This window comes from Dendropsophus ebraccatus, chromosome 12, assembly GCF_027789765.1.
Source record: "Dendropsophus ebraccatus isolate aDenEbr1 chromosome 12, aDenEbr1.pat, whole genome shotgun sequence".
Taxonomy (NCBI): domain Eukaryota; kingdom Metazoa; phylum Chordata; class Amphibia; order Anura; family Hylidae; genus Dendropsophus; species Dendropsophus ebraccatus.
Window position 1 is genome coordinate 62,249,610 of NC_091465.1, and position 27,880 is coordinate 62,277,489.

At 46.4% G+C, this 27,880-nt stretch overlaps 1 protein-coding gene across 1 annotated transcript; it reads right to left on the reverse strand.

Moving 5' to 3' along the window:
* Nucleotides 1–283: 283 nt before the first annotated feature.
* LENG8 (leukocyte receptor cluster member 8) lies at nt 284–19,265 on the reverse strand. The gene is made up of 16 exons (XM_069949069.1): nt 19,020–19,265; nt 14,580–14,636; nt 13,528–13,684; nt 12,990–13,088; nt 12,528–12,644; nt 11,517–11,769; nt 11,200–11,356; nt 10,107–10,298; nt 9,290–9,559; nt 9,080–9,205; nt 7,219–7,504; nt 6,882–6,983; nt 6,725–6,793; nt 5,533–5,665; nt 5,010–5,217; nt 284–1,803 (listed from the first exon to the last, which is right to left on the reverse strand). The coding sequence occupies exons 2-16, from the start codon at nt 14,615–14,617 to the stop codon at nt 1,641–1,643; spliced, it is 2,370 nt and encodes a 789-aa protein (XP_069805170.1). The 5' UTR covers nt 14,618–14,636; nt 19,020–19,265; the 3' UTR covers nt 284–1,640.
* Nucleotides 19,266–27,880: the final 8,615 nt, after the last annotated feature.

Here is a 27,880-nt window from a genome sequence, read left to right on the forward strand (position 1 = left end):
TCGCTCCTCCGGGACAAGGTCCCGGAGGAGCGATCTCCCCCACTAGACACCAGGAAAACGTTGCCTCCGATTAGCTAATTAGCGGGCACGGCGATCAGACCGTGCCCGCTAATAGCGGCGGTCCCGGGCTACTCGCGGCACCCGGGATCGCGGCACTTCAAAGCGGGGCCGCCGCGCGGCCCCGCTTTGAAGTGCAAGTGAGGACATATGACGTACCGGTACGTCATATGTCCTTAAGAGGTTAAATATCTATAAAAAAAAAAAAAAAAACACACACACAAGGTAGATGCAACTCAGAGAAAAAAAATTTATTTGGGGAGAAAGGAAAATTAAAAACAAACATCTGCAAAGAAAGGAGCACTTGATAGACAACTGCTCATTATTGCACAATATCTCATAACATCCTCAAAATGGGAGAAAATAAAAAAGAAAGGAATATGGGTGGAGAAAAGAGGGGAACAAAGAGAAACTTTAGTCAAAAAAAAAAAAAAGTGGGAAGAGCGGGTTCAAATGCTATTACTTAATATTTACCTGATGAAAGGAGGGGAAAAAAAATTAAAAAGAGATTAACTCTAGTTCAGCAAGGGAAAGGGGGAATAGAGGAAAAAAAATGGAGAGGGGATCTCAAAAGAATAATTGTACAAACATCTTCTCACAGGTTCCAGCAGCAGCAGGTGATTCCCATAATAAAAGCAGGATTCTCTTCTACTTTAATTCAGTGTAGACTTCTTGCTTCTTTAGCAGACTTGTAGGTGTTAGAAAGTTCTTTACTTTAGCAAGTCTCTGATAATTCTGGAAAGGCAGAGCAGCGTATGGATCTTGTGTCACTTCTCCTAATCTTTGAGTTGACTTTTCCTGTGTTTGATGCCTTCTCCCCAGAGCCACATAGGTGGTGTGTCTTGTGCAGCATGTGGACAGAGGCTTTGTGCACATGAGGTAAAGAGAGAAAAGAAACTGAGACATTGTTAGTTTCTGATTATAACCAGAAGGTTGAACAGACTCAACAAAACATTGTAGAAAAAAAAAGTTGTACCCACTTCAAAATGAAAACCCTATTTACAATTATATACATAGCTTACTACAAAGCTAGTACATCCCATCTGACAACTAATATTGAGGACACAGTAAAGAGGACAAACGGTTCCTTCTTATGATCATGTACTGCTGACAAGTGGTCTGAACAGGCTATACAACGGCTTCTACACAGCTATATCGTCTGCCGACATTTGTATCTTCCATCTAAATCCATATGACAGGAAACAAGTTGACTAAACACTTCTATCGGTAGCTTGCAAAACGTTCTTGACGATTTGATGTTGTTTGCTAACTTCATGTTGATGGTGCCATATATAAATATATATACATAGAAAGGGATTACTGACAAACTGCATGTCCGTCAACAGAGTATAGGAAACTACCAACCCCTAACGTGGCTCTCCGAATCAATCTGGCAAAACAGAGAAACCCAACACTGTTTTGTTTGGGATGCCCAGTCTTGGCCTATACCCTCTGATCCAGAGGTATTTACTATAGAGCAAACAGATCCAAATGTGGACTTTCACATGCACACACACAGTGTGAGATTACTCATGTGTCCGAAAACACATTGGGAGATTCTGGTAGAAGAAGAAAACTGCTTTTTAGAAGTTGTGCAAGACTGCTAAGCTTTGCTTGCAGTCAATCTTGCTGGTGTCGTTCCCTGCATACACAAGAGACAGAGAAGCCAGGAAATTCTGGCACTCCTCCTCACTCTCCAAGGCCAGCTCTGACTGGACGTAGGAAACTGGTAGCACCGGTCGAAAACTAAAAAGAATCAAAACAAAAAAAGTAGTGGAGGGAAAAGGAGCAAAGAGAAAAAAAAAACATGTTAGAGCAAGTATTGACAATATTTGACTTTGTGTTCCACAATACAAAGTTTTACACCACAAGAACACATACCCACCTTCAGTCACTAAGTATGCAGAACTAACTCATTATAAAAACTAACAAGTACCTAGTCTGAAGAGTTAAACTATAATTTAAAAAAAATTAAAAAATTAAAAAAATTATGCAGCCCAGCAACAACTGTATTTTCTCCTCCCAGCATAAGGCTGATGAGGGTAAAAGGCTTCTACAGAGTCTGGGCCATGTGTCACTCTACTTAAACCTGGAAAGTGACATCTGGTCCATTCATAAACCCCACTGTAATTTGGCTAGTCACACGGGCAGAAGCGGGGAACCAAAATGGCTCTTTATCGGAGGAACAGAGCGCCTGGTAAGCACAGGGAGCTGGGCAGCCATTAACCACCACCAGCCCTATATGGTGGGAGGGGAAATATTTGTCACTGCAGAGTCCCACTAAAGGGGATTTCTGGGCAAAATAGACTAATGAATTACCCAAATGATAACTTTTCACTCGATCAGTGGGGTGCCGACACCCAGCATCCTCACCCATCAGCTATTTGCCACTGGCACCCGCATTACCTAGTGAATAGGTTGTCCGCTGATGGGCACCCCGCCGCCAATCAGTTACAATTTAGCAATGACAGCTTAGCAATCTATTTTGCACAGAAAACAACTTTAGGCTAGGTCTAGATGTGGCAGATCATTTCCATTGTGGATTTTGCAATTCTGTGATAATTTCCCCAGAAAATCTGTATATTAAAAAGGGACGAAATGCAGGGTCTTCCTACAACAGGTATGAAAATCTGCAGCTCGCCCAATTTTCCTGCAGATGTTAATTAGTAATAAAAGCTCAATGCCAACCTGCTATGTCTGTACCCGACCTTACAGTATTATGTGTTAGTGGATTAAAGGAACTATATTATCAACACCTCCAAAGAACACTGGAAATATTTCCTTTACCTTTAGGAGAACCCACAGAAATGAATTAAGTGCATACTGTCCTGATAATGGAAAATAACCTCAAACTATTAGGACAATAGTAGATCTAGCTACCAAAGCAGGGACTGCAAGCACTGCCAACAGCCAAAATGGGGACCTGAACATGCTCACTGGCAATAGAAGGATTACTCCCCAGTCTGTAACTTAAGATTAACATGTAATATAAGTAGACAATTGAGAAAACTCCTTTAAATTTACACAATTATGCTGGCTGTCAAAAGGTAAAAACACTTCAACTCTTGTCCCCATACAAAATGTACCCCAACAGCTGAAATACTGACACATTTCACTCTACCATATCAGACACCGATACCCTCTTGGTTATGATCCTCACCAGGAGGCTCTTTTCAATTACTTCAACATATCTTAACCTCCTCCCGCCACTGCACAGTAAATTAACCTCGCTACAGCCTATGCTTGGTGCTGCAGCGATGTTGATTTACTGCACAGAATGACACAAGCGTAGGAGCTACGCCTGTGTCATCCGCAGCGGGTCCCGGCTATCAGTGATAGCCGCGCTCCGGTGCTGAGAGTTAACCCTGTAGATACTGCGGTCAGCAAGACCGCAGTATCTATAGGGCTCCAGGGAGACAATTCTCCCTCTACAGAGGGTGAATTGTCTCTCCGGTGTCTATCGGGGCTCTGCAAACTGGTCGCCATGGTAGCCCATAGTAGCCATAGAAACCGGTAGCCTGAGGCTTCCGGTTTCTAGCTACGGAGGCCGGCGGGAGACAGGAGGGAAGACAGGACGCACGTCAGGCGCTCTGCCCCCTCCCCTCTCCCCTGTCGCTGTCACAAGATTATGACAGGGGACAGCGGAGAGGGGGCAGACATAAGGACATCAGCTACGGGATCATTATGATCCCATAAGCTGATGTCAAATCACGACCTGGGCATTGAGGCATCAATGATCACAGGTCGTGAAAGGGTTAATAAAGTATTTCTAAAGTTACCCATATACATGAAAGCAATGCTGGTGGGACACAAGACATAAATATACATTTAGTAGCCTGAATGACCTAACAAAACATCACACAATTGTAAAATGCAAATACTGTATAAAATTTTAATGCAGTGCCACACACACACACACACACTACTTACCTGCAAGGGGGAAAATAAAAAAACAAAAAAACAAAAAACACACTATTCCAAAATTTACTCTGGAACAGTTCTAGCAAGTTATTCCATCAGCATGTATTTTATATCATTGTACTTGCATCTATCAGATGTATAATCTGCTATTCCTATTGTGATGCCTGGAATACCAGCAAAACATTTACATTCTAATTTTATCTCTAGCCTTTGGTATCATGACGACTTCATTCAGGCAGAGAACATTCTGTTTTGGTGCAAAAATTCAGCTAATCCGCCAGAGAAAAAAGGTTGGCGCTCCAAGAAATATTCCTGGAGATCACAAGGTCAATACTTTAATAGTTATAGTCTCCATCAGGAGCATAAAAGGTAAGAGAACTTACTAAAACTGTGACTGACATGTGATCCACTTTTTGGGAGAACTACTCATTTCTAGCACTAAAAAAGGCCCAGGTTATTGATTACAGCCCCGGCCTGAACACTATTTGAGAGTTAATTATTATATTCTTATAAGAGATCCACAAGAGGACCTTTCTATAGTCATTGTAGTAACAAAGAAACCAATTTTAGGGTAGCTCACACGTACTGTATCGCTGCGTATTTAATGCTGCGTTTTTGGTGCGATTTTTACATGCATGAAAATCATGTGAAAATCAATACTCGCATGTAAAAATCGCACCAAACATGCAGCGATAAATACGTGTGAAGGCACCCTTAGTTCTGTCAAAATGCACAACAAATATGTTGGCTAAGGCCACATTCTAGCAGACGTAACCTGAAAATGGCACTCGACGATTGCCTTCTTCTATCCCTTATAAAGGAGAGAACAGACTAAGTCAGTCTATGTCTAGGCTTGCGAAAAGCATGAGCACCTAGATACAATCTAGGCCATAGTTAGAGAATGCACCAAGGCATTTCTAGTTATCTACCTGTCCATACTAACTTGTAAAAATACAGGTAAATTAAGCATGCCAGAAAAGCTGAAAGAAGAAGGCTGAATTAAGTACACTAAGTGGGCGGCCCGCACATACGTTTTAATCATGGCCTTAAGGGCTGCCTTCCTCTCCCTCTCTGCAAACTTGTCGATGAGATAAGCAGACATGCGAGGTGCTTCTCTATATAGCTTGAAAAAGCGATGAAAATTTGAGAGCGCCCAAGCACTGCGAAGTGCAAGAGCATGTGCAACACATGGGTCCTCCTTCAGCTCTTTAGTTAAATGTGCTAGCTCTGTAGTTATATCTGTAAAAGAAAAAAAAAGTAATGAAATAAAAGACAAAAAATAAAAATAATCAGACTGCAAAAGCTTGGATACAGCTATGACATTTGCAAGGCTTGTAAGGTCTATGTGCCATACCCTCCCAACACCATACTTATCCATTTTGTTATAAAGGCCCCCTTTTATATTGCAAAGCATAATAGGATTCCTATATTTGGATATAGGAATAAAAAATAATACATATAAACCAGGCAAATGCAAACTGGACCAGGAGAGGGAAACCAAATGTGCATTGCAACTGGAACATAGCAGCTGAAGTTTACAGGATATTTTCTTACCCCCAGAATTTCTTGTGAACATGTAATACAAAATGCGATAAGCTGTAAACTCTCCAATATTTCCAGTAAGGTGGTTTTCTGAATATAGAGATTTCAGCTGGGCCTGACATTGGTTAAATTCCTCATGGTCTCCCTATATTATATTAAAAAACAAAACAAAAAACAAAAAAAACAAAAACAGCTTTCATTAAAAGGTCTGCATCAACCTAATTTCCTATGGTATATTTGCTTTTAAAGTCATCAGAAGGGCAGCATAGGGTAGAATGGGAGATGCTGAGTTTAGGAATACTTCAATGGAGTTAAAAGGGTACTCCGGCCCGGGGGTATTTTTCAGCTATGGCTGGGGATGAGGTGGTTATGGACGGCGGAGGTCACTTACCTCCGCGGTTCCAGCGCCGGGTCCCGGAACGCGTCGCCCGGTACACCCGTCCCACAGCCGCTCCCTGGTGTGAGTTGTCGCATGAGACATGACATCTCAAGGCAGCTCAGCCATTCAGCGGCCGTAGCAAAGTCCCGCCTCAGCCGCTGAATGGCTGAGCTGCCTTGAGAAGTCACGTCTCATGCGGCAGCTCACACCAGGAAGCAGCCGCGGGACGGGTGTACTGGGCGGCGCGATCCAGGACCCGGCGCTGGAAGGGGTTAGGTAAGTGACCTCCGCCGTCCATAACCACCCCCTCCCCGGCCATAACAAAAAAAATATCCCCGGGCCGGAGTACCCCTTTAAGCTGCAAAACCACAGCCAAACTGACTTACAAAAACCATGTTTTTGTAAGCCTGAATAACCCCTTTAAATACTGCAAGGACTCGTATAGAAAGCCCAAGACTCATGCTTTATGCACAACTCTCATAGCCAGACTAAGAGCTTTCCCAGCATTTGTGTAAGACAGGGAAAGCAAACAATTATTGTCTACAGTAAAAGATCCACCTCAATAAATTGAGTCGTCCCCCCCTTCCATCATATGGTGCCTTCATACCATTTTGGTCTAAAAGTATATTTTTTCCCCCTACAGCTGCTGCAAGATCAGGGCTAAGAGTAGCTTGAATGGTGCGGCGGCTGAGCATGCACTGTGCTGCTGAATTCAAAGTCTCTGGCACTGATGGCAACGCTCAAAGGGCTAAGGATAGGTGAAAAATGCCTTAGACCAGAGTTCTATTCCTCTAACAAATGTTTTAAATGTAGCAGACAGCATACCTTCTCCAGTGCTATCCGTGCATGGGTCTCGTAGACTTCGACAGTAAACTCTGTACGAATGCCCTGGACCTGTAAAGCAGACATGAGCTTTAGAACAAGCACTAAAAATATGAGAGGACCCTTAGATCCCTGACCAGACCCCCTTAAAGGCACATACCGTCAAGTCTTGACGTATTGATTTCAACTGCTCACATGCAAATGCATAGTCTTGTTTTTCCTTAAAATGGCCTTTTACCATTGTCAAAGACTTTCGCAAGACCTATAAATCAAAGAATAACTTTATAAGTGCTAATAAAACTAACATTTAAAACCTTTCACATGTTCAGTGACAACAACTATGCATATATAGTCTACCTCTTATTTTTATTACTGCTCAGGATAGCACAAAGATTTCTACTACAGGCATAGCACTGGTAAAAAGTATAATGGATACACCTACTGAGTTCATAACATACGTAAGATAGGAAGAAAAAAAAAAGGATCTGAAGTCTTACAGAAACAGGCCGAACAGTTGATGGATCTGGAGCACAGGTCAAACGTAGGTAAGTTTTCGTGATGTCCTGTGAAGTTCCCACAATTTTTAGCTCATTCCAGTCCAAATTACCCGAATCATCTAGATTATGAATCTGCAGAACTAAAGGCTCAACACGCAGCTTTTTTGGAGTGTGCCCATGCTGGAAGCGTGCTGCTCGCCTTTCTTTTTTGAAATCTTTTTCAGGATCTTCGAAATCCATAGTCATGTTCTTTTTGCGGTTTCGTTTGTTTAAGTTTTGCTCATTCCTAACAAGGATAAAGGAAACTGGTGTCAACTAAACTGTCTAAGGCATAGAATTGACAATACATGGATATGAATAGTGCCATCAGAAACCATCAAACGTACTCACTCAACCATCTAAGAACAATGGCACATGCCAGGACCTTATCTGACAACTACAGGGATTTGGGACCCCTCACGCTCAATGATAGTAGCCATAGTCTGTTACTACTATATCATATCTGATTGATAGGTTAACCCCTTAAGGACCGGGCATTTTTACACCTACAGACCCACATGACCCCTTATTTTTTGCGTCACTAATTGTACTTCGCAATGACAGGCTGAATTTTTCCATAAAATATGCTGCGAAACCAGAAAAAAAATTATATGCGCAGTGAAATTGAAAAAAAAAAACACAATTTTTCTTTTGGGGTGGGGGGGGCTTCATTTTTACGCCGTGTGTCCTATGGAAAAACGTACTTGTAATCGTAACGACTTGAGGAACATATATAACAATGATATGTAACATGTATAACTTTTATATTATCTGATGGCCTGTAAAAAATTCAAATCATTGTTAACAAATATATGTTCCTTAAAATCGCTCTCTTCCCAGGCTTATAGCGCTTTTATCCTTTGGCCTATGGGGCTGTGTGGTGTCATTTTTTTGCGCCATGATGTATTCTTTCTATCGGTACCTTGATTGCGCATATGCGACTTCGCTTTTTATTACAATTTTTCTGGATTTGATGCGACCAAAAATGCGCAATTTTGCACTTTGGGATTGCTTACGCTGTTTACCGTGCGAGATCCGGAATGTGATTAATAGTTCGGGCGATTACGCACGCGGTGATAGCAAACATGTTTATTTTTATTTGTAAAATGGGAAAAGGGGGGCGATTCAAACTTATTAGGGGAGGGGATTTTTTTATTAATTAAAAACACTTTTTTTTACTTTCACTTACAGTAATATGAAGCCCCCTGGGGGACTTCTATATACACAGCACTGATCTTCCATTGAGATCAATCCTTTGTATATAATAGAGCCATGATCCATCAGATCATGGCTCTATTATTATGGTCTGCTGCAGACCATCTGAATAGATTGCCGAGCAAGGAACAGCATTAGAGCGACGCTGAGCCCCGGCCGGCTCAGTACAAGTGATCTCCCCTCCGTGATCGCATCGCGGGGGGAGGGGGGGGGGGGGGGGGGGACACCAGGGACAGGGGCCACATAGCTTTGACAGCTGCATTTGAATTGTTAATTGGTATTGGCCGGCCGCAACGATCGGCTGCGCCGGCTAATACCTGCGGTCCCTGGCTGCACATAGCAACTGGGGACCACGGGCTGCAGAGAGGGCTCACGCCGGGAGCCCTCTCTGTTTACCCTTAACGGCCGCATGACGGGTATACCCGTCATGTGTCGTTAAGAGGTTCAATAAAAAATAAGAAGTTGACGAGACATAACCACTTTATCAATAATTAGCACTGACACCATCACAACCACCAAGAGAATGGCGATAGCTGTCATTTTCTAGCATTTTATGACCTCAACAAATTTAATGACAATTTATATGACACAGAATTCTATTGCGTACCTTTTGCCCCGCTGGTTCCGTCCTCGTCCTCGATCCATGTGTCCACCCCGGCCTCGTCCCTTCTGAAAGTTCCTGCGGCCACCTGACCGACTTTCGCCTCCTGAACTGCTTTCAGAGTCTGAATCACTGAAAAGACAAGACAAGTAACTAAACAGAACTTTATAACAAAGACTGTGCTTCTTAAACTAGGAACTCATTATGCTTTCTTACCTTCGGCGGTATCGCCTGTGAGGGGAGCGTGAAGACGACCTGGATCTTGACCTTGAACCAGTGCTTGAAGAGGAACTGGAGTCTTTCATGAACACATTCCTGTTCCCGAACCTTGTGGGAAAGCTGCTACCACGTCCCCTTAGTGTACTAGTACTGTTATTGACACCACCTCGGGAGGACTGGGTGACGGTAATGGTGCTGCCAAGGGAAGACTGCAAAGTACTTTGCTCCCATCGCTTTTTCTTTGGACTTTCTTTTACACTATCCTTACTACAAAATAAAAAAAAATAAAAATAGAATGGTACAACAAAGTTCAAGGGGTCTCTGGTTACAAAAACAGTTAAAAAGCTACTTTCCTCCTCCCCAGCATTTTACCAGTGGGAAGTGCCCGGATTCAACTCAGAAGAGGACACTGTAGCCATTCACTGTCCTCAGCTGTCACATGCATTTTTTTTTTTTTTTTAAACATGACCACTAAGGCAAGTGTATGGGGATTAAACCCTGATTGATTTTTATTTCTTAGTCCTCCCATTACCTGCTCCAGGCCAAATTGTGTAAAGCCTCCCCCAAAAAAACCTTAATAAGACACAACCTAAAACAGTTTCAATATAGGCAGATGAAAAAGCTAGAAGACTGAAGAGTAGAAAAGTATTGATAACACTATAGTGCCATGGGAAAGCAGTAACCACACTGTGTGACAGAACTATTGAGGACAACACTACTACAGCCAGTTCAGTGTGTTTACATTACAAAAGATATTTCTCCCTAAATATATAATAGTCCATATTGCAGAAGCAGAAAAAGCATCGTTCCATACCCTGGCAGCGGTTCTCTACTCCAGTCAATGGTGTAGGCTGAACCGTCCTGTAATCTTGCTTGCAAGACTTCCTTTAGCAGCTTTTCTGTACGATCCTTGTCTTCTTCACTCTCACATGCAGTAAAGCAGCGCTGCACATATTCTTTCATGGCTGGGGGCCAATCCTCCGGCTTTGTGGAAGCAGTGCTGCTGCTGCAAAAAAAGATCCATTTGAAGTAGTAAGGCAATATTCACACTTTACGGTTTGGTTGTGACATTTTCATAACTCAATGGGGGCTATTCTATAGTTAAAAAAGGTCATGACTTAACAAATCTGAAGGACTCTGCAAGTGAACAGGGTATATATTATTCTATTCAGCTGCATTGTTGTGGACAGTCAGTGGGTTCAGTAATGATTTAGGAGCAGAATCTTCAACTAAACCTTAAGGGTATATTCACACGAACGGGCTCGCAGCAAGATCCTCGCTGTGAGCCCGGCAGGTCCTGGCAGTTCCCATACACTATATACTTGCTGCGGTCTAAACGACCGCAGCGAGTATGTAATTATACCGCCCTTAACCCCTTCTGCTCCCGCCCGGCTCCCCAGCTGTAAGCATACTTTACCTGTCCTCGCTGCACGGGTCCGGCGTCCTGCTCTCCCGTCCGGCCAATTAGTGTGTTTCCCAGCCGCAGCCAATGATTGGCCGGACGGGAGAGCAGGACGCCGGACCCGTGCAGCGAGGACAGGTAAAGTATGCTTACAGCGGGGGAGCCGGGCGGGAGCAGAAGGGGTTAAGGGCGGCAGAATTACATACTCGCTGCGGTCGTTTAGACCGCAGCAAGTATGTAGTGTATGGGAACTGCCAGGACCTGCCGGGCTCGCAGCGAGAATCTCGCTGCGAGCCCGTTCGTGTGAATATACCCTAAAAGTAGCCAATTAATGAAATAAACATGACAATCTACTATTCAGGAGTGACAAGACTTTAGACAATTTGGGAGCCAACAGAACAGTTTTACAGTGCTGAAGAAACATTAGGCTCTATCAGAGATACCAGGGAATACAGACAATGAGGTAAGAGTAAAAAGTACAACGGATAACTACAAAAATATTCACCTGTGTTCGTGGCTCTTCTCTGCTTGCTGCTGTAACATGTGGTGGTGCATGCGTGCTTGCTGGGATAGACCGCCGTCATTAGGTGCAAAGTTCTGATTGGACATCACCAAAGGACGCTTCTGAATATTAAACTTCAGACCACCGGCACCTGGAGCTTCTGCATAAAAAGTAAAATTAAGTTAGTGTTAATCACACATATATATATATATATTTTGCACCAATTGTCCAAGAGCTCCTGTTGGGTGTTTTCTGCCTGAGATCACTTATTTCAGTGATGCAGCTCTATTACAGGTTGCACTGGAGATGAGGCCACTTACGTTTCATTCGGTTCCATAGTTGCTGTCCTTTCTTTGGTTTGGGAGAGTCACTGTAAGAATGCTGGTTATAGTTGCTGGCATTACTGGATGAATGTTGGGCAGAGGGCTGGTTGCCTCCTGTGGTGTTCTGCGGACCAGACTGTGGATTATGGTTGACATGTTGGTGATGTGATGCAGCTTGATTATTCAAGGCAGACAATTGAGATTGCATATTTGAGTATGGAATTCCTTCCTCTAGACCAGGAACACCAGGCTGAAAAGCCAAACAAACACACTTTTACAGCATTAACAGACACATAGTGGTTAATACAGCAATGCTTACTTTTGTTACACGGTAGTCATGCGTGTTTTAGAGGGATACATTCTATGCATGAGAAAAGGGATAACTGTTTGTGGGGTGTCCCGACAGCTGAAACCCTCATTGATCTTTAGAACAAGGACCCTACTCTCCCTGTTGAATGAAGCGGCAATGCATACAACCAGTATTCTATTCATTTTCTATGGGGGTCACCCGTGGTAGCCGAGTACACTGGCCTAACCTCACCCATTGCCTGATCTTCTCTCCCAATATTAAAATTAAGTTCATGTCCACTTGACTATTAAAGTGTACCTGTTATCAGGCCTGCTGCTTGATTTGCAGTGAATTCCACACAGCAAGTAGAGGATCAGGTTTTCATTACTACAAACACATGAGACCGCAATGTGCTTGACCAGCATTGGATTAGAAAGGGGGTCGTGTGCATTACGGTTTAATGCGTATTCATTTGTATAATGAGGGCACCTGCAGCTATTTAATAATCGGAATATCTCATTTCTTGTAGGTTGGGTACAGGTCCTCTTTAATGTGTTTACTATGGTCAAGCATACTAGCATAAAGGCTCTGATCTCCATATATTTTACTATACAAATCAGGTATAACAGGATGCAACTGTGTGGGGTTTCCTGGTGCATGTATAGTGTTTTTTTAATCTCGGTACCGGTCTTTCAATACAGAGGATACATCTACCATACCTGATTTATACTTCCTTGGTGCTGCGCAGCTTGTTGACTTTGTTGGGATCCTGATCCTTGGTAATTGCCCGACATACCATACTGACCAGGATTATTGTATCCGTTGTACATATTCTGCTACAAAAAAAGTGAAAAAAAAAAAAAAAATCATCTCCAATATTATGCAATATATTCTGCAACAATGTATCTGGTGACCTGGGTCCTCTCAATCTTGGCAGTCTCATATCATGTTCGCTTATGATACTTTGTGGGACATTCCTGTAACACACTTTAAACACCATAGTAATGGTGGATTCATTCCCATCTATCCTTGTCTTAGGTGATGCAGTTTCTCAACCATCTCAGAACTTGAAGTCTGGCTGCCGCTGGAAGGCACGGTCAGAGACATGCTCAACACTTAATGAAGAGCTCCTAGTAAATTACAAAACATTTCCAACAACAGTGAACAGATGAGACACCTACCATTGGGTAATAGTAGTTGTAAGCATACTGGTAATTGTACTGTGAATACCACTGGTAATACTGCTGTTGCACTGCTGCGTCATTCTGTGATGCGGAATACTGCAAAAGAAAATAAATTATCTGTACAGTAACTTTATTATAGAGGGAAACTGGGCACAAAGTACTAACACTGAAAATATGAAGTTCATATCACAATGATGTTGGCGATGCACACAAAGGCCAAGATTTATCAATCACTGTGTCAGTACACAGATTTAAACTATTTCATTCAGAGCTCCTGGCATCATAAGTCGTGATGCGTGAGTTCTGCATTCCGGTCTGTAGTACATCTTCCGCGCACAGACCTTTCCGATGGAACATGTGAATGCCGCCCCCCCCCCTCCCTCCCCCCAAACATCAGGTATTCAAATCTGTGACACTTATGGCGTATTCACAGCTCATAAGCAGTTTGCGCAACTGAGCAGTTGAGCAGATTTCTGCTTTCTGACCACCTCTGGCAGCTGCAAACAGGCAGGAGTGGGCTAAAGTGGGCCTTTACCTGTGCATTAGCTTGGCCGTCATTCGTTCCTTTTGTAGCACTCCCCGCACTGGCTTTACTTATGTTTGCCAGAGCTTGCCGTGCCTTCTCCCACTCTGGATTCTCATGCATCGGTGTCTCTAAACCACCATCTCTACTTCCACTGTACTGCTGAACCCTGTATATAGAATAGGATTACATTTCTGTTAACACAAAAATATAAATGGCAGTAGTCTAAATGAAGGCTAAAACTAAGTGTTATTCAATGGCAGATGTAACACAAACACTGACATTTCTACTCAGCAAAACACTGCCATTTTGCTAACATTTTGCTAAAAAAACAAACACTTTTTACCTACATTTGGAGTGCTGCAATTTTTTATATTATATGTAGGATACATGTGTTGGGGGAGGGTGGGGTTATCATTTTTTTTACATGTGGTTTGTGCGCCATCTACTGCACATATATTAAATCGGGCAAAAAATTTCACTTAAGCCACTCCACACTTAGGGCCCTTTTCCACCCGACGATTATCGTTCTCATAATCGTTAACGATCTCAAACGCATGCTATTGCGAAAGACCTGAAAATGTTCACTTATTTCCATGGAACGATAATAGTTACTTATGATCGTATTTGCGATCGTTTTTCTTTGCCACTTCTTCGCTATTGCGTTCGTATCTACTGCGAACGCCGAACGACGTCTTATTCAATGCGAACGTTTTGCGAATGAGCAACGATAAAAATAGGTCCAGGTCTTATAAAGCGATCAACGATTTCTCGTTCAGTTGTTAATCGCTAACTGCATTTCAACCGAAAGATTATCGTTTAGATTCAAACGATTTAACGATAATCTGAACGATAATTGTCCAGTGGAATAGGGCCCTTATAGTGGAAGCTTATTGTCCGAAAAGTGACTATAACACAGGAAAGGCACAAACGTTTAATAAAAATCAGGATTGTACAAAGCAATGCAGCTTTATACCAGAAAACTGGCATACAAGCCTTGATGACCCCCCCCCCCCAGCCATGTCTACAGTATGTGCACAGAATATAACTTCAAGAACTCCTACCATTCAGGATTCAGCTGCTCTCCATGGTTGTTAGACATCGCACTGTTCAAGAGTAACCTGCAGACAAATGAGAGGAGAAAACACGTTATTATGTTACCAACTATCTATATATACTGTAGGAACACAGACAGATGGCCGCCCCAGAAATATACCAGCTACACATAGCGCTGGGGTAAGGAGCCATCAGACAAAACATCCTGTCTACTATTCTTCTATGAAACACACATTGTAACGCAATTCATACAGCTGAAAACCAACAAACTGCACATGTCCATCCAGTTCAGTATTCATTCAGAAGACTAAAAACCCCATAAAAGTAGAAGAGATTTTTCTCACTTTAATAGACAAATTCCTTCCTGACTAAATCCCCTCTCCAGAGTCTAGTGACTATAACCTGTAATATCACACTCCAGAAATGTGTGCATGTATTTTATTGAGTGTGCATGTATTTTACCGCATTCGCCATGACCACTTCCTCTGGTAGAGTTCCATAATCTCACTGCACTTACAGTAAAGAATGAATTCGTTGGTAAAGAAAACATCTTTCCTCAACAAGCAGAGGATGGCTCCTAGACTAAGGGTACTATTACACGGAACGATAATCGGCCCGATTCGGCCGATTATCACTCCATGTAATAAATACAACAATCAGCCGATGACAACGATCGGCTGATCGTTGATATAGAGTCTGACCTATATTCGTTGGGCGCTGACCGCGCATCGCTACGTGTAATAGCTGACAGGCCACTCTGAAGCTAGAGCGGGCGGGACCCAGGAAGAAGACCGCAGGAGCAGCCCTGGAGCGTGGACAGGTAAATGTATATAGTTTAAGCAAAGGCTGCAAGGACATCGGAAATGATGTCCCTGCAGCCCTTGTTAAACGATTATCGGGCCATGTAATAGGCCCAGTAAACGAGCGCCGGTCTAGCAGATCGGCGCTCGTTCACAGGTATTATCGGGCCCCTATCGGCCCGTGTAATACCACCCTAAGGGTACTATTACATGGGCCGATGGAGGCCCAATAATAACTATAAAAGAGCGCTGATTCTTTACTGGGCCTATTAAACGGTCCGATAATCGTTTAACAAGGGCTGCAGGGACATCGTACTACATACAGGGCTCCCCTTGCGGTCCTCTTCTTCCCGAGTCCCGTCAGCTTAGACAGGCCACTCTGAAGCCGCAGCGCGCGGGACCCAGGGAGAAGCGGACCACAAGAGGAGCCCTGGACCATAGATAGGTAATGTATGCGCTTTGTAAATCGTCAGCCGCGCACCGCTATTACACGTAGCGATGCATGGTCGGTGCACGACAATTATAGGTCCAAACCTATATCAACGATGATCGTTGTCATTGGCTGATCGTTGTGTTTATTACACAGAACGATAATCAGCCACTGCCCTAGGGTATGTCCACACATGGAGTTTCATTGCGTTAATGCAAAGACGGTTGGCGCAATGGTAATTACATGATCAATTACTGCAATGAATTGATGCATTTTTATTGAGTTATTGCATGTGTGAACACAGCCTGTGACTACCTGCACATTAGATATGTCTGACCTGCTGATAGATTCCCTATAAAGTGAATCTGTAACCCCTGACTGCTTACCAAGCTGGTGGCCCTGCTGGAAAGATTTCAATAAAAGCATTCAGGATATATCTTTGTAGAATACGCCGTAATTTTTTACGTGAATAGTGTCAAAGAGGCAGGGCCTACAGTTTCCCAAGCCTCAGCCCTGCTACACCTCACTGTGCTATATGCTGATTATGCAAAGGGTCAGCCATACAGCACAGTAAGGTGTAGGGGTGCTAGGGCCCAGAGAACAACAGACTCCGCCTCCTTGACACTAAACACAGAAACAACAGGGATTTTTTATGAAAACAAAAACACAAGAAGGCAACAAGGTCAGTCCTGTATGTTTTTTTTTTTTTTTTTTTTTTACTGATATCTAATCAGCGGTGCTGCCAGCTTGGTTGGTGGTCAGGGGGGCACAGATTTACTTTAAGTAGTACGTAGTCCTGTGGCAGTGTCCTCCAGCTGCATCATCACATACCCGGCTGAGTGACTGCCCGCTTAGCCAATCAGTGACTGGTGCAGGACACAAGCCCAGTCATTGGCTGAGCAGGCAATCACTCAGCTGGGCAGTGACGTTGCAGCTGGAAGAGTTGGGTATGAGACGTCCCCAGTTTCCAGCTGGAAATTACATCCAGTGTGTGTCAGCGCTACGGAAACACAGGGACGGATAAGTGTACTTTATTATTTTCACGCACCCCCCGCCTTCCTCTCCTTTTTGGATTTCGCTGACTTACTCCTTTAAATTGACTAGGCCTGGGTATGCCACAGCTGAAAACCCCCTTAAAGTGACTAACACCAGGCCCAGGCAGAAGCACTGGAGGCGGGCCGACCCACCCTTAGTGGGAAGAAATCCCAGCCCCTCCATGGCGTAACTCCATTAGAATCAATGGAAGCCTATCATAGAGGGGCAGGGGTTTCCTCCCACTAAGGGTGCGCCCGCCCGCCTCCAGTGCTTCAGCCTGGGCCCGGTGGTACAGTCACTTTAATGATATGAGACAGAGTGCATGGTTCAGTCGCTATAAAGGGGGCCCTCCTCTCTCTCTCTCCAGTCGCTATAAAGGGGGCCCTCCTCTCTCTCTCTCCAGTCGCTATAAAGGGGGCCCTCCTCTCTCTCTCTCCAGTCGCTATAAAGGGGGCCCTCCTCTCTCTCTCTCCAGTCGCTATAAAGGGGGCCCTCCTCTCTCTCTCTCCAGTCGCTATAAAGGGGGCCCTCCTCTCTCTCTCTCCAGTCGCTATAAAGGGGGCCCTTCTCTCTCTCTCTCTCTCCAGTCGCTATAAAGGGGGCCCTCCTCTCTCTCTCTCCAGTCGCTATAAAAGGGGGCCCTCCTCTCTCCAGTCGCTATAAAAGGGGGCCCTCCTCTCTCTCTCTCCAGTCGCTATAAAAGGGGGCCCTCCTCTCTCTCTCTCCAGTCGCTATAAAGGGGGCCCTCCTCTCTCTCTCTCCAGTCGCTATAAAGGGGGCCCTCCTCTCTCTCTCTCCAGTCGCTATAAAGGGGGCCCTCCTCTCTCTCTCCAGTCGCTATAAAGGGGCCCCTCCTCTCTCTCTCCAGTCGCTATAAAGGGGGCCCTCCTCTCTCTCTCTCTCCAGTCGCTATAAAGGGGGCCCTCCTCTCTCTCTCCAGTCGCTATAAAGGGGGCCCTCCTCTCTCTCTCTCCAGTCGCTATAAAGGGGGCCCTCCTCTCTCTCTCTCCAGTCGCTATAAAGGGGGCCCTCCTCTCTCTCTCTCTCTCTCTCCAGTCGCTATAAAGGGGGCCCTCCTCTCTCTCTCTCCAGTCGCTATAAAGGGGGCCCTCCTCTCTCTCTCTCCAGTCGCTATAAAAGGGGGCCCTCCTCTCTCTCTCTCCAGTCGCTATAAAAGGGGGCCCTCCTCTCTCTCTCTCCAGTCGCTATAAAGGGGGCCCTCCTCTCTCTCTCTCCAGTCGCTATAAAGGGGGCCCTCCTCTCTCTCTCTCCAGTCGCTATAAAGGGGGCCCTCCTCTCTCTCTCCAGTCGCTATAAAGGGGGCCCTCCTCTCTCTCTCCAGTCGCTATAAAGGGGGCCCTCCTCTCTCTCTCTCTCCAGTCGCTATAAAGGGGGCCCTCCTCTCTCTCTCCAGTCGCTATAAAGGGGGCCCTCCTCTCTCTCTCTCCAGTCGCTATAAAGGGGGCCCTCCTCTCTCTCTCTCCAGTCGCTATAAAGGGGGCCCTCCTCTCTCTCTCTCTCTCTCCAGTCGCTATAAAGGGGGCCCTCCTCTCTCTCTCTCTCCAGTCGCTATAAAGGGGGCCCTCCTCTCTCTCTCTCTCCAGTCGCTATAAAGGGGGCCCTCCTCTCTCTCTCCAGTCGCTATAAAGGGGGCCCTCCTCTCTCTCTCCAGTCGCTATAAAGGGGGCCCTCCTCTCTCTCTCCAGTCGCTATAAAGGGGCACTTCTACCTCCTAAAGAGACAGCAAATCACTTAGAACAGTGGAGGATCAGAGCTCAGCGCTGATTGGCTGCTACAGACAACGACAGTTCTCATAACGGAGGCCCAGTGTTCCCTAGTCTGTCAGGGCATGATGGGAGATGTAGTTGTTCCCCCTGCCTGTCAGGGCATGATGGGAGATGTAGTTTTTCCCTCAGCCTGTCAGGGCATGATGGGAGATGTAGTTTTTCCCTCAGCCTGTCAGGGCATGATGGGAGATGTAGTTGTTCCCCGGCCTGTCAGGGCATGATGGGAGATGTAGTTGTTCCCCGGCCTGTCAGGGCATGATGGGAGATGTAGTTGTTCCCCCGGCCTGTCAGGGCATGATGCGAGATGTAGTTTCACAGCTACAAGGTGGACGACACACAACAGCCCCAACCCGTTCCTATAGAGGCCTCCGCCCTGCAGTGCTCAGCAGCCGTTACCTCAGCCACACGGCTCATACAGGAAACTCCTAGGTCACGAGCTCGCGCTGCCGTCACCGAAGCCTCGTCCGCCCGCTGCCTGTGTCGCGCCCTCCGGTTTAAGCCTTCACCGCTCAGAGCGATTTCCGGTCTCGTAGTCAGACTTGGATGCTTCTTTACCTCACACTCACCGATTTCCGTCTCGGCTGAATCTCGGAGATGGCCACTACAACACAAAATGGCGGACGCTAAGCTCGCTGCTCTGACGTAACGACTTTCCCCCTTGTCCTTATCTGATTCGTCGTCTCTATTTCCTGCCGAAAACTATTACCCAATCAGAACATGTTATTTTAAGAAATATCCTTTTCTCATTGGCTCAGTAACTGTTTATCACGTTGAATGGCAATTACCTTCTCCAATCACTGAGCAAATGGGCGGAGCGTGATGGGTAAGCTGCGTAGGATGTGCGTCTTGAGGAATGTGTCGCATACAGGGTGCCGCCATTTTGGTAGGTGTTGAGCCTTCAATGCAGTACAACACACATGAGCCCCCTCAGATCATGTCATAACTTTGCATTTGCTGTAACATTATAAAACATTAAAAGTATATGAACTCAGCATTGTTTTTTACAGTTCTGCATTGTAAATTTAAAGTCCTCCCCCCAATGACACTCCCCAGGATAGGTGATAAGTATCTAAACCAGGGGTGTCAAACCCCTTAACCCCCCTGTTGTTGCAAAACTACAATTCCCATCGTGCCTAGACAAGCTGTCCAGGTATGATGGATGATGGAGAGCCAAGGTTCCTCACCCCTGACCTAGAGCTGAATGTTCAGACCTGTTCTGATCATGAGAATAAGTGGGGAGAGGACGCGCCACAGCGTGTGTGCTCCCCGCTCTGTGTGTGAAAAAGTCAGGCTCCATAAACTTATGCTGCGTTTACACGGAACGATTATTGTTCTAATTTGCGCGATAACGATCACATTTGAGTGATAATCGTACGTGTAAACACAGCGAACGATCAAGCGACGAGCGAGAAATCGGTCATTTTGATCTTTCAACATGTTCTCAAATCGTCTTTGGTCGTTTGCAAAAAAATTGCAGATCGTTCCGTGTAAACAGTATTTCACCGATTTAACCTATGTGTGAGATAGGCTTAAGCGATCGCAAAACGATTTTTCCGTACGATATATTGTTCCGTCTAAACACTGATCGTTGTGAAAAACACATTGTTACTTCAAAATCGTTAATCGTACAATCGGGCGAATTATCATTCCGTATAAACGCTGCATTAAATTAGAGGACCGACTAGTCATGTGACACATAGCTGGGAGGAGTAGCAGTGAGGAGGGGGCTCTATCCATCATAGTGGTGTATATGCAGTGAGGAGGGGGCTCTATCCATCATGGTGGTGTATATGCAGTGAGGAGGGGTCTCTATCCATCATAGTGGTGTATGTGCAGTGAGGAGGGGGCTCTATCCATCATAGCGGTGTATATGCAGTGAGGAGGGGGCTCTATCCATCATAGTGGTGTGTGTGCAGTGAGGAGGGGGCTCTATCCATCATAGCGGTGTATATGCAGTGAGGAGGAGGCTCTATCCATCATAGTGGTGTATATGCAGTGAGGAGGGGGCTCTATCCATCATAGCGGTGTATACAGTCAGGAGGGGGCTCTATCCATCATAGTGGTGTGTGTACAGTGAGGAGGGGGCTCTATCCATCATAGCGGTGTACATGCAGTGAGGAGGGGGCTCTATCCATCATAGCGGTGTATACAGTGAGGAGGGGGCTCTATCCATCATAGCAGTGTATGTGCAGTGAGGAGGGGGCTCTATCCATCATAGCGGTGTATATGCAGTGAGGAGGGGGCTCTATCCATCATAGCGGTGTATATGCAGTGAGGAGGGGGCTCTATCCATCATAGTGGTGTGTGTACAGTGAGGAGGGGGCTCTATCCATCATAGTGGTGTATATGCAGTGAGGAGGGGGCTCTATCCATCATAGCGGTGTATGTGCAGTGAGGAGGGGGCTCTATCCATCATAGTGGTGTACGTGCAGTGAGGAGTGGGCTTTATCAATTATAGCGGTGTATATGCAGTGAGGAGGGGGCTCTATCCATCATAGCGGTGTATGTGCAGTGAGGAGTGGGCTTTATTCATCATAGCGGTGTATGTGCAGTGAGGAGGGGGCTCTATCCATCATAGTGGTGTACGTGCAGTGAGGAGGGGGCTCTATCCATCATAGCGGTGTATGTGCAGTGAGGAGGGGGCTCTATCCAGTGGTGTAACTACCAGGGTCGCAGCGGTCGCCGCTGCGACCCGGCCCGCCACAAGGGGGGGCATCGACGACTCTTGTGACCGCAAGTATTGTCTGCCCTCGGCTGATGCGCGGCTGCTGGGGGTGTCACATCCTATCCCCGGCAGCGCACGCATCATAGAGATCCCTGTGGCTGTGACTTCCTGCACAGGAAGGAGGAGGGGGGGTTGAGGGGGGCCATCTATAGGAGGAGGGGGGGCCATCTATAGGAGGAGGGGGGCTTTGAGGGAGGGCATCTATAGGAGGAAAGGGAGAGGGGGCCATCTATAGGAGGAAAGGGAGAGGGGGCCATTTATAAGGAGGGGGAGAGAGGGGGCCATCTATAAGACGGGGGAGAGTGGGGGCCATCTATAAGGAGGGGGGAAGAGAGGGGGCCATCTATAAGGAGGGGGGGAGAGTGGGAGCCATCTACAAGGAGGGGGGGAACAGAGGGGGCCATTTATAAGGAGGGAAGAAAGGGGGCCATCTATAGGAGGGAGGGGGATAGGGGGCCATCTATAGGAGGGAGGGGGAGAGAGGGCCATCTATAGAGGTGGGAGAGAGGGTGCCATCTATAAGGGGGGAGAAGAGGGGGCCATCTATAAGGGGGGCAACATAGGGGGAGAGGGGGCCATCTATAAGAGGGGCAACATTGGGGGGCATCTATAAGAGGGTATACACAGAGGGGGCATCTATAAGGAGGCTACACAGTGGCGGGCGTATACTATAAGGGGGGTCACATACAGTCAGCCTACCTACTAAATGATGGCGTACAGGGGCCAATACAGATGTGCAGTGTGTATAGAGATGAGGATGGTGCCAGAGTGAGGAGCCTAATATGTTTCTCTGGCAGATCCTGTGGATTTGTGGCTCGGAGAAGTTCTCATAACGGCCCTGGGCAGATAGAGAAGAAGAAGAAAAGGGAAGAACTCTGATCAGAGAAGACGTCCCCTGTGAGTCACCTGATATAACTGCACTGTAATGTATATGGAGTATAGACCCTGTGTGACTGGATGAGGTGATAGTGATCTGTGTACACTGGATGTTATTCAGAAGCAGCGGTGGTGTTAGTCAGTATGTGGTGTTATTAGTGAGTATGTGGTAATGTTAGTCAGTATTTGGTGGTGTTAGTAGCAGAGGTGGTGTTAGTATGTGGTGGTGGTTTTAGTAGCAGCGTTGGTGTTAGTCAGTATGTGGCGGTATTAGTCAGTATGTGGTGGTGTTATTCAGTATGTGGTAGTGTTAGTCAGTAGCAGCGGTGGTGTTAGTCAATATGTGGTGGAATTATTTGTTACTTGTTATCTGTTACTGTGTTTTTTATTGGTCTTAGTATACTGGATTTGGTCAGTAACAATATGGTGGTGATGGTAGTGATTGTGGTGTGGCGGTAATATTTCCTTGCTATATACTGGTAATATTGGTCTCAGTATACAGGATTTGGTCAGTTACAGTATGGCGGTAATATGTATGGTGATAATATTTTCTCTTCCTATATCATACCTCCCAACCGTCCCGGATTTCGCGGGACAGTCCCGTTTTCGGGGTGCTGTCCCGCGGTCCCGGAACGCCCCCCAGTGTCCCGCATTATATGTGGCCCCAGCGAAAAAAACAATAAATCAGTAACTCACCTGTCCTACGGTCCCAGCAGCTCCACTCCCGGCAGAGCGCGCACTCCCATCATCCTCCGGGGCGGGCAGCGGGGTACAGAGACACTGACTGTGCCGGAAGTGCATGCAGCCTCTGTCATGAATCACTTCCGGTGCAGTCAGTGACTCTGTACCCCGCTGCCAGCCCCGGAGGATGACGGGAGTGCGCGCTCTGCCGGGAGAGGAGCTGCTGGGACCGGAGGACAGGTGAGTTACTGGTTTATTGTTTTTTCCGCTGGGGCCACACAAATGGGGGGTATTGGCTACTCTGTGGGGCGCTATATGGGGGATTGGCTACTATGTGGGGCATATATGGGGGCATTGGCTACTATGTGGGGCATATATGGAGGATTGGCTACTATGTGGGGCATATATGGGGGATTGGCTACTATGTGGACACTATATGGGGGAGTGGCTACTATATGGGGCATATATGGGGGCATTGGCTACTATGTAGGCACTCTATGGGGGTTTGGCTACTATGTGGGGCATATATGGAGGGATTGGCTACTATGTGGGGCACTATATGGGGATTGGCTACTATGTGGGGGATTGGATACTATGTGGGGCATATATGGGGGGATTGGCTACTATGTGGGGCACTATAAGGGGGGATTGGCTACTATGTGGGCATATATGGGGGATTGGCTACTATGTGGGGCACTATATGGGGGCATTGGCTACTATGTGGGGCACTATATGAAGGGATTGGCTACTATGTGGGGCACTATATGGGGGATTGGCTACTATGTGGGGCACTATATGGGGATTGGCTACTATGTGGGCACTATATGGGGGGATTGGCTACTATGTGGGGTACTATATGGGGATTGGCTACTATGTGGGGCACTATATGGGGGCATTGGCTACTATGTGGGGCACTATATGGGGGCATTGGCTACTATGTGGGGCACTATATGGGAGCATAGGCTACTATGTGGGGCTCTATATGGGGGCATTGGATACTATGTGGGGGATTGGATTCTATGTGGGACACTATATGGGGGCATTGGATACTATGTGGGACACTATAATGGGGGATTGGATACTATATAGGGCATTTTTGGGGGGATTGGATACTGTATAGGGCACTATTCAGTCAGCAGCATGTGGTGACTGTAGGGGAGTGGCTATGGAGGGTTGCTATGGGGGCGTGGCTATGGAGGGTTGCTATGGGGGCGTGGCTATGGAGGGTCACTTTGGGGGCGTGGCTATGGGGACCGCGGCGCACATGTCCCTCTTTGCTCTTTGCAAAAGTTGGGAGGTATGCTATATGCTGGTGTTATAGGTAATATCTGAGATTACCAACCCATGGGCCGCCGCTCCCCCTGCACACTTCACTCGGCCGCTCTGACCTGGGAATACGCCACCCTGGAAGAGCTGTTGAGTGAATAGCATCGCGTCCGGCCGTGCTGTTCTCGAACGCTGTATAGGGCCAGGGCCGCTGCCACAGGTCCAAGTATGCAGCGGGACCGGCGGCCCTCTGCAACAGTCGAGAACAGCGCGGCCGGCCGCTATTCACTCACCAGCTCTAGCAGGGATGGGTGGCATATTCCCCTGGCAGCGCCCACAGCCCCCGTCTCCAGCCCTGTCTCCAGCGCCGCACCCAGCGCCTCCCCCTTGCTTACAGCATTTGAGCTGCTCTGCCCCTTTAAAATTTTACCCTGTGTGGCAGACGTGCCGCGCGCAGGCACTTCTGCTACAACTCCTCTGGCGGCTGACATCACTTCCTGGACGTGCCGCCGAGGAGAACACAGTGCAGTGAGCCGCAGCAGCAGAGGATAGCTACTGGTTACAGGAGCTGGATGAACACTACTGGGAGCGAGGTGACAGGTGAGCATACAGGTTTTCTTGTTTTGTTTCACACAGGGGCTTTTTGGGACCTTACAAAAGGGGTACCAAGTCTTCATGGGGGAGGGGGGAGACGAAAACTATGGGGATGTTACAAGGGGGGGGGGGGGAGCTGTATATGGGGATGTTACTAGGGGGGGGCTGTATATGGGGATGTTACTAGGGGGGGCTGTATATGGGGATGTTACTAGGGGGGGCTGTATATGGGGATGTTACGGGGGGGAGCTGTATATGGGGATGTTACAAGGGAAGAAGCTGTATATGGGAATGTTACAAGGGAGGAAGCTGTATATGGGAATATATGGGGATGTTACTAAGGGGGGGCTGTATATGGGGATGTTACAGGGGGGGGCTGTATATGGGAATGTTACTAGGGGGAAGCTGTATATAGGGATGTTACTAGGGCGGGCTGTATATGGGGATGTTACAAGGGGGAAAGCTGTATATGGGGATGTTACTAGGGGGGCTGTATATGGGGATGTTACTAGGGGGCTGTATATGGGGATGTTACTAGGGGGGGCTGTATATGGGGAAGTTACTAGGGGGGAAGCTGTATATAGGGATGTTACTAGGGGGGCTGTATATGGGGATGTTACAAGGGGGGAAGCTGTATATGGGGATGTTACTGGGGGGGGCTTTATATGGGGATGTTATTAGGGGGGGCTGTATATGGGGATGTTACAAGGAGGGGAGCTGTATATGGGGATGTTACAAGCGGGGGAAGCTGTATATGGGGATGTTACAAGCGGGGGAAGCTGTATATGCGGATGTTACAAGGTTGGGTGGCCCTGTATATGGGGATGTTACAAGAGGGGGGGCTTTATATGAGGATGTTACAAAGGGAGGGTTATATGGGGATGTTACAAGGGTGGGGAGTTATATGGGGATGTTACAAGGGGGGTGCTTTATATGGGGATGTTACAAAGAAGGGGCCTATTGTTTATGGGGATGTTACAAAGTGGGAACTGCTAACTGCTTATATGGGGGCACAGAGGGAGCGAGGTTACTGTGTGAAGCAATACAAATTTGTACATAGATGTGAATGATGCTGGAGCAAGGAGCCTAAAATTGTTTGTCCGGTATATCTACATGGAGGAGTCATAGCCGGAGAAGTTTTCATGATAGCCAAGCAAGAAAAAGTGACCAACTTCAGCAAAAACGTCACTTGCAATTCATGCAGAGAAGAAGAGAAGACACCTCCTGTGAGTCACTGGATGTAATTTCACTATATTCACTCCATTTATAATTATCCTTTTCATTACCAGTTGAGGCTATGTTCACACTACGTAAAAGTACGGCCGTTGTTGCCATCTGCAACAACGGCCGTTTTTTGTGCGGAGTGCAATGTAGCCTATTGATCTATGGGATCCCGGCCGGAGCGTATACGATGTGTGTACGGATCCTGTGCGGCCCCGCAAATAACTGACATGTCAGTTTTCTACAGCCGCAATTCAGTGAATTGCAGCCACAGAAAGACCTGTCAGCAGGGCCGGTTTTAGACTAGATGTGGCCCTGGGCAAAGTTAAAGGTGGGGCCCCAAATGCTGAAATATTTTAGCAACAATTTAAGGTCCCCATACATTTTACTCTTTTGTTGGTGGTACCTGTTGCTCCTGGTGGGTTCGGCCATCAGTGTAAGGTGTATGGGGCTCTCTGGACAGTCCTCTGACAGATGATATCAGTGGACATAGGGGGTCGAGCTTGATGGAAAATCAACGCCCAACCTTTTTGTTCTCAGAGAGATAAGCCGGCATCAGATCTTTATGGCTATGGCTTTCCCCTCTCATAGAGAACACAGGAACACTCAGATGTGCCAAATTTCTGTGTATGGGGAGGACGGGACCGGATGGGAGAGATAATTGTCAGCTGAAGGATTGTTCAGCCAGCAGTTATTGGAAGTGTACGGCCACTTTTAAGGCCGTATTACACGGCCTGATATTCCGCAGAAGTGAGCGCCGATCTGGTAGAATGGAGCTCGCTTAGAGAGCCTACTACATGGCTCTTTTATGATGCAGCAAAAGCTATGGAGGAGATTTATCAAACTGGTGTAAAGAAGAATTGGCTCAGTTGCCCCTAGCAACCAATCAGATTCCACCTACTTAGAATGTGAGTAATGAAAGGTGGAATCTGATTGGTTGCTAGGGGCAACGGAGCCAGTTTCACTTTACACCATGTTTGATAAATCTCCCCCTATGTGTATATATACAGTATATCATTAGTGATGTGTGTGCAATCCTTGCTGTATATAGTAAACAATATAGTAAACAATAAAGATATATACTACCTGATCATGTTCCCCGGTGTCCTTTCAGAGCGATAGCGTCCTGATTCGGACAATTTTCGCTCCATGTATTAGGGCCCTTACTCAGTTCAGAAGGTTACATGCCGGGACTGCCGCTATATGCCAGGACTGCCGCTACATGTCAGGACTGCAGCTACATTATGGGTCTGCCACTACATGTCAGGACTGCCCCTACATGCCAGGACTGCCGCTACATGTCAGGACTGCCGCTACATGTCAGGACTGCCGCTACATTCTGGGACTGCCCCTACATGTCAAGACTGCCACTACATTCTGGGACTGCCGCTACATTATGGGACTGCCCCTACATGCCAGGACTGCCGCTACATTCTGGGACTGCCGCTACATTATGGGACTGCCCCTACATGCCAGGACTGCCGCTACATACTGGGACTGCCGCTACATTATGGGACTGCCACTACATGCCAGGACTGCCGCTAGTGGTGTAAACACAAGAACTATTTATATGAATTGCATTAAAAAATTAAATAAAAAAATCACTATAATCAGGACCAAATATTACCTCCATATTGAAGAAAACACACTATATATAGGCCAATATTACCACCATAAAGTGACCGCCCCATAATGACTTTATATACACTATATACAGACCAATATTACCGCCATAGAGTGACCACCGCATGACTCTTTATACACTATATACAGACCAATATTACCGCTATAGACTGACCACTGTATAATGAATGACTCTATATACACTTTATACAGACCAATATTATGTGTCTGTAACTCTATGGCTGTACTTTTGGTCTGTATATAGTTTATA

What these genes read in the sequence shown, in the direction of transcription:
- LENG8 (XM_069949069.1), bottom strand. Translation starts at nt 14,617, where the DNA reads ATGTCTAACAACCATGGAGAGCAGCTGAATCCTGAATG. An exon ending in ACAACTACTATTACCCAATG is followed by an intron (nt 12,645 to 12,989) that starts GTAGGTGTCTCA and finishes CTTTTTTTGTAG; the next exon opens with CAGAATATGTACAACGGATA. An exon ending in CTTAAGGCCATGATTAAAAC is followed by an intron (nt 1,804 to 5,009) that starts GTATGTGCGGGC and finishes GATTCTTTTTAG; the next exon opens with TTTTCGACCGGTGCTACCAG.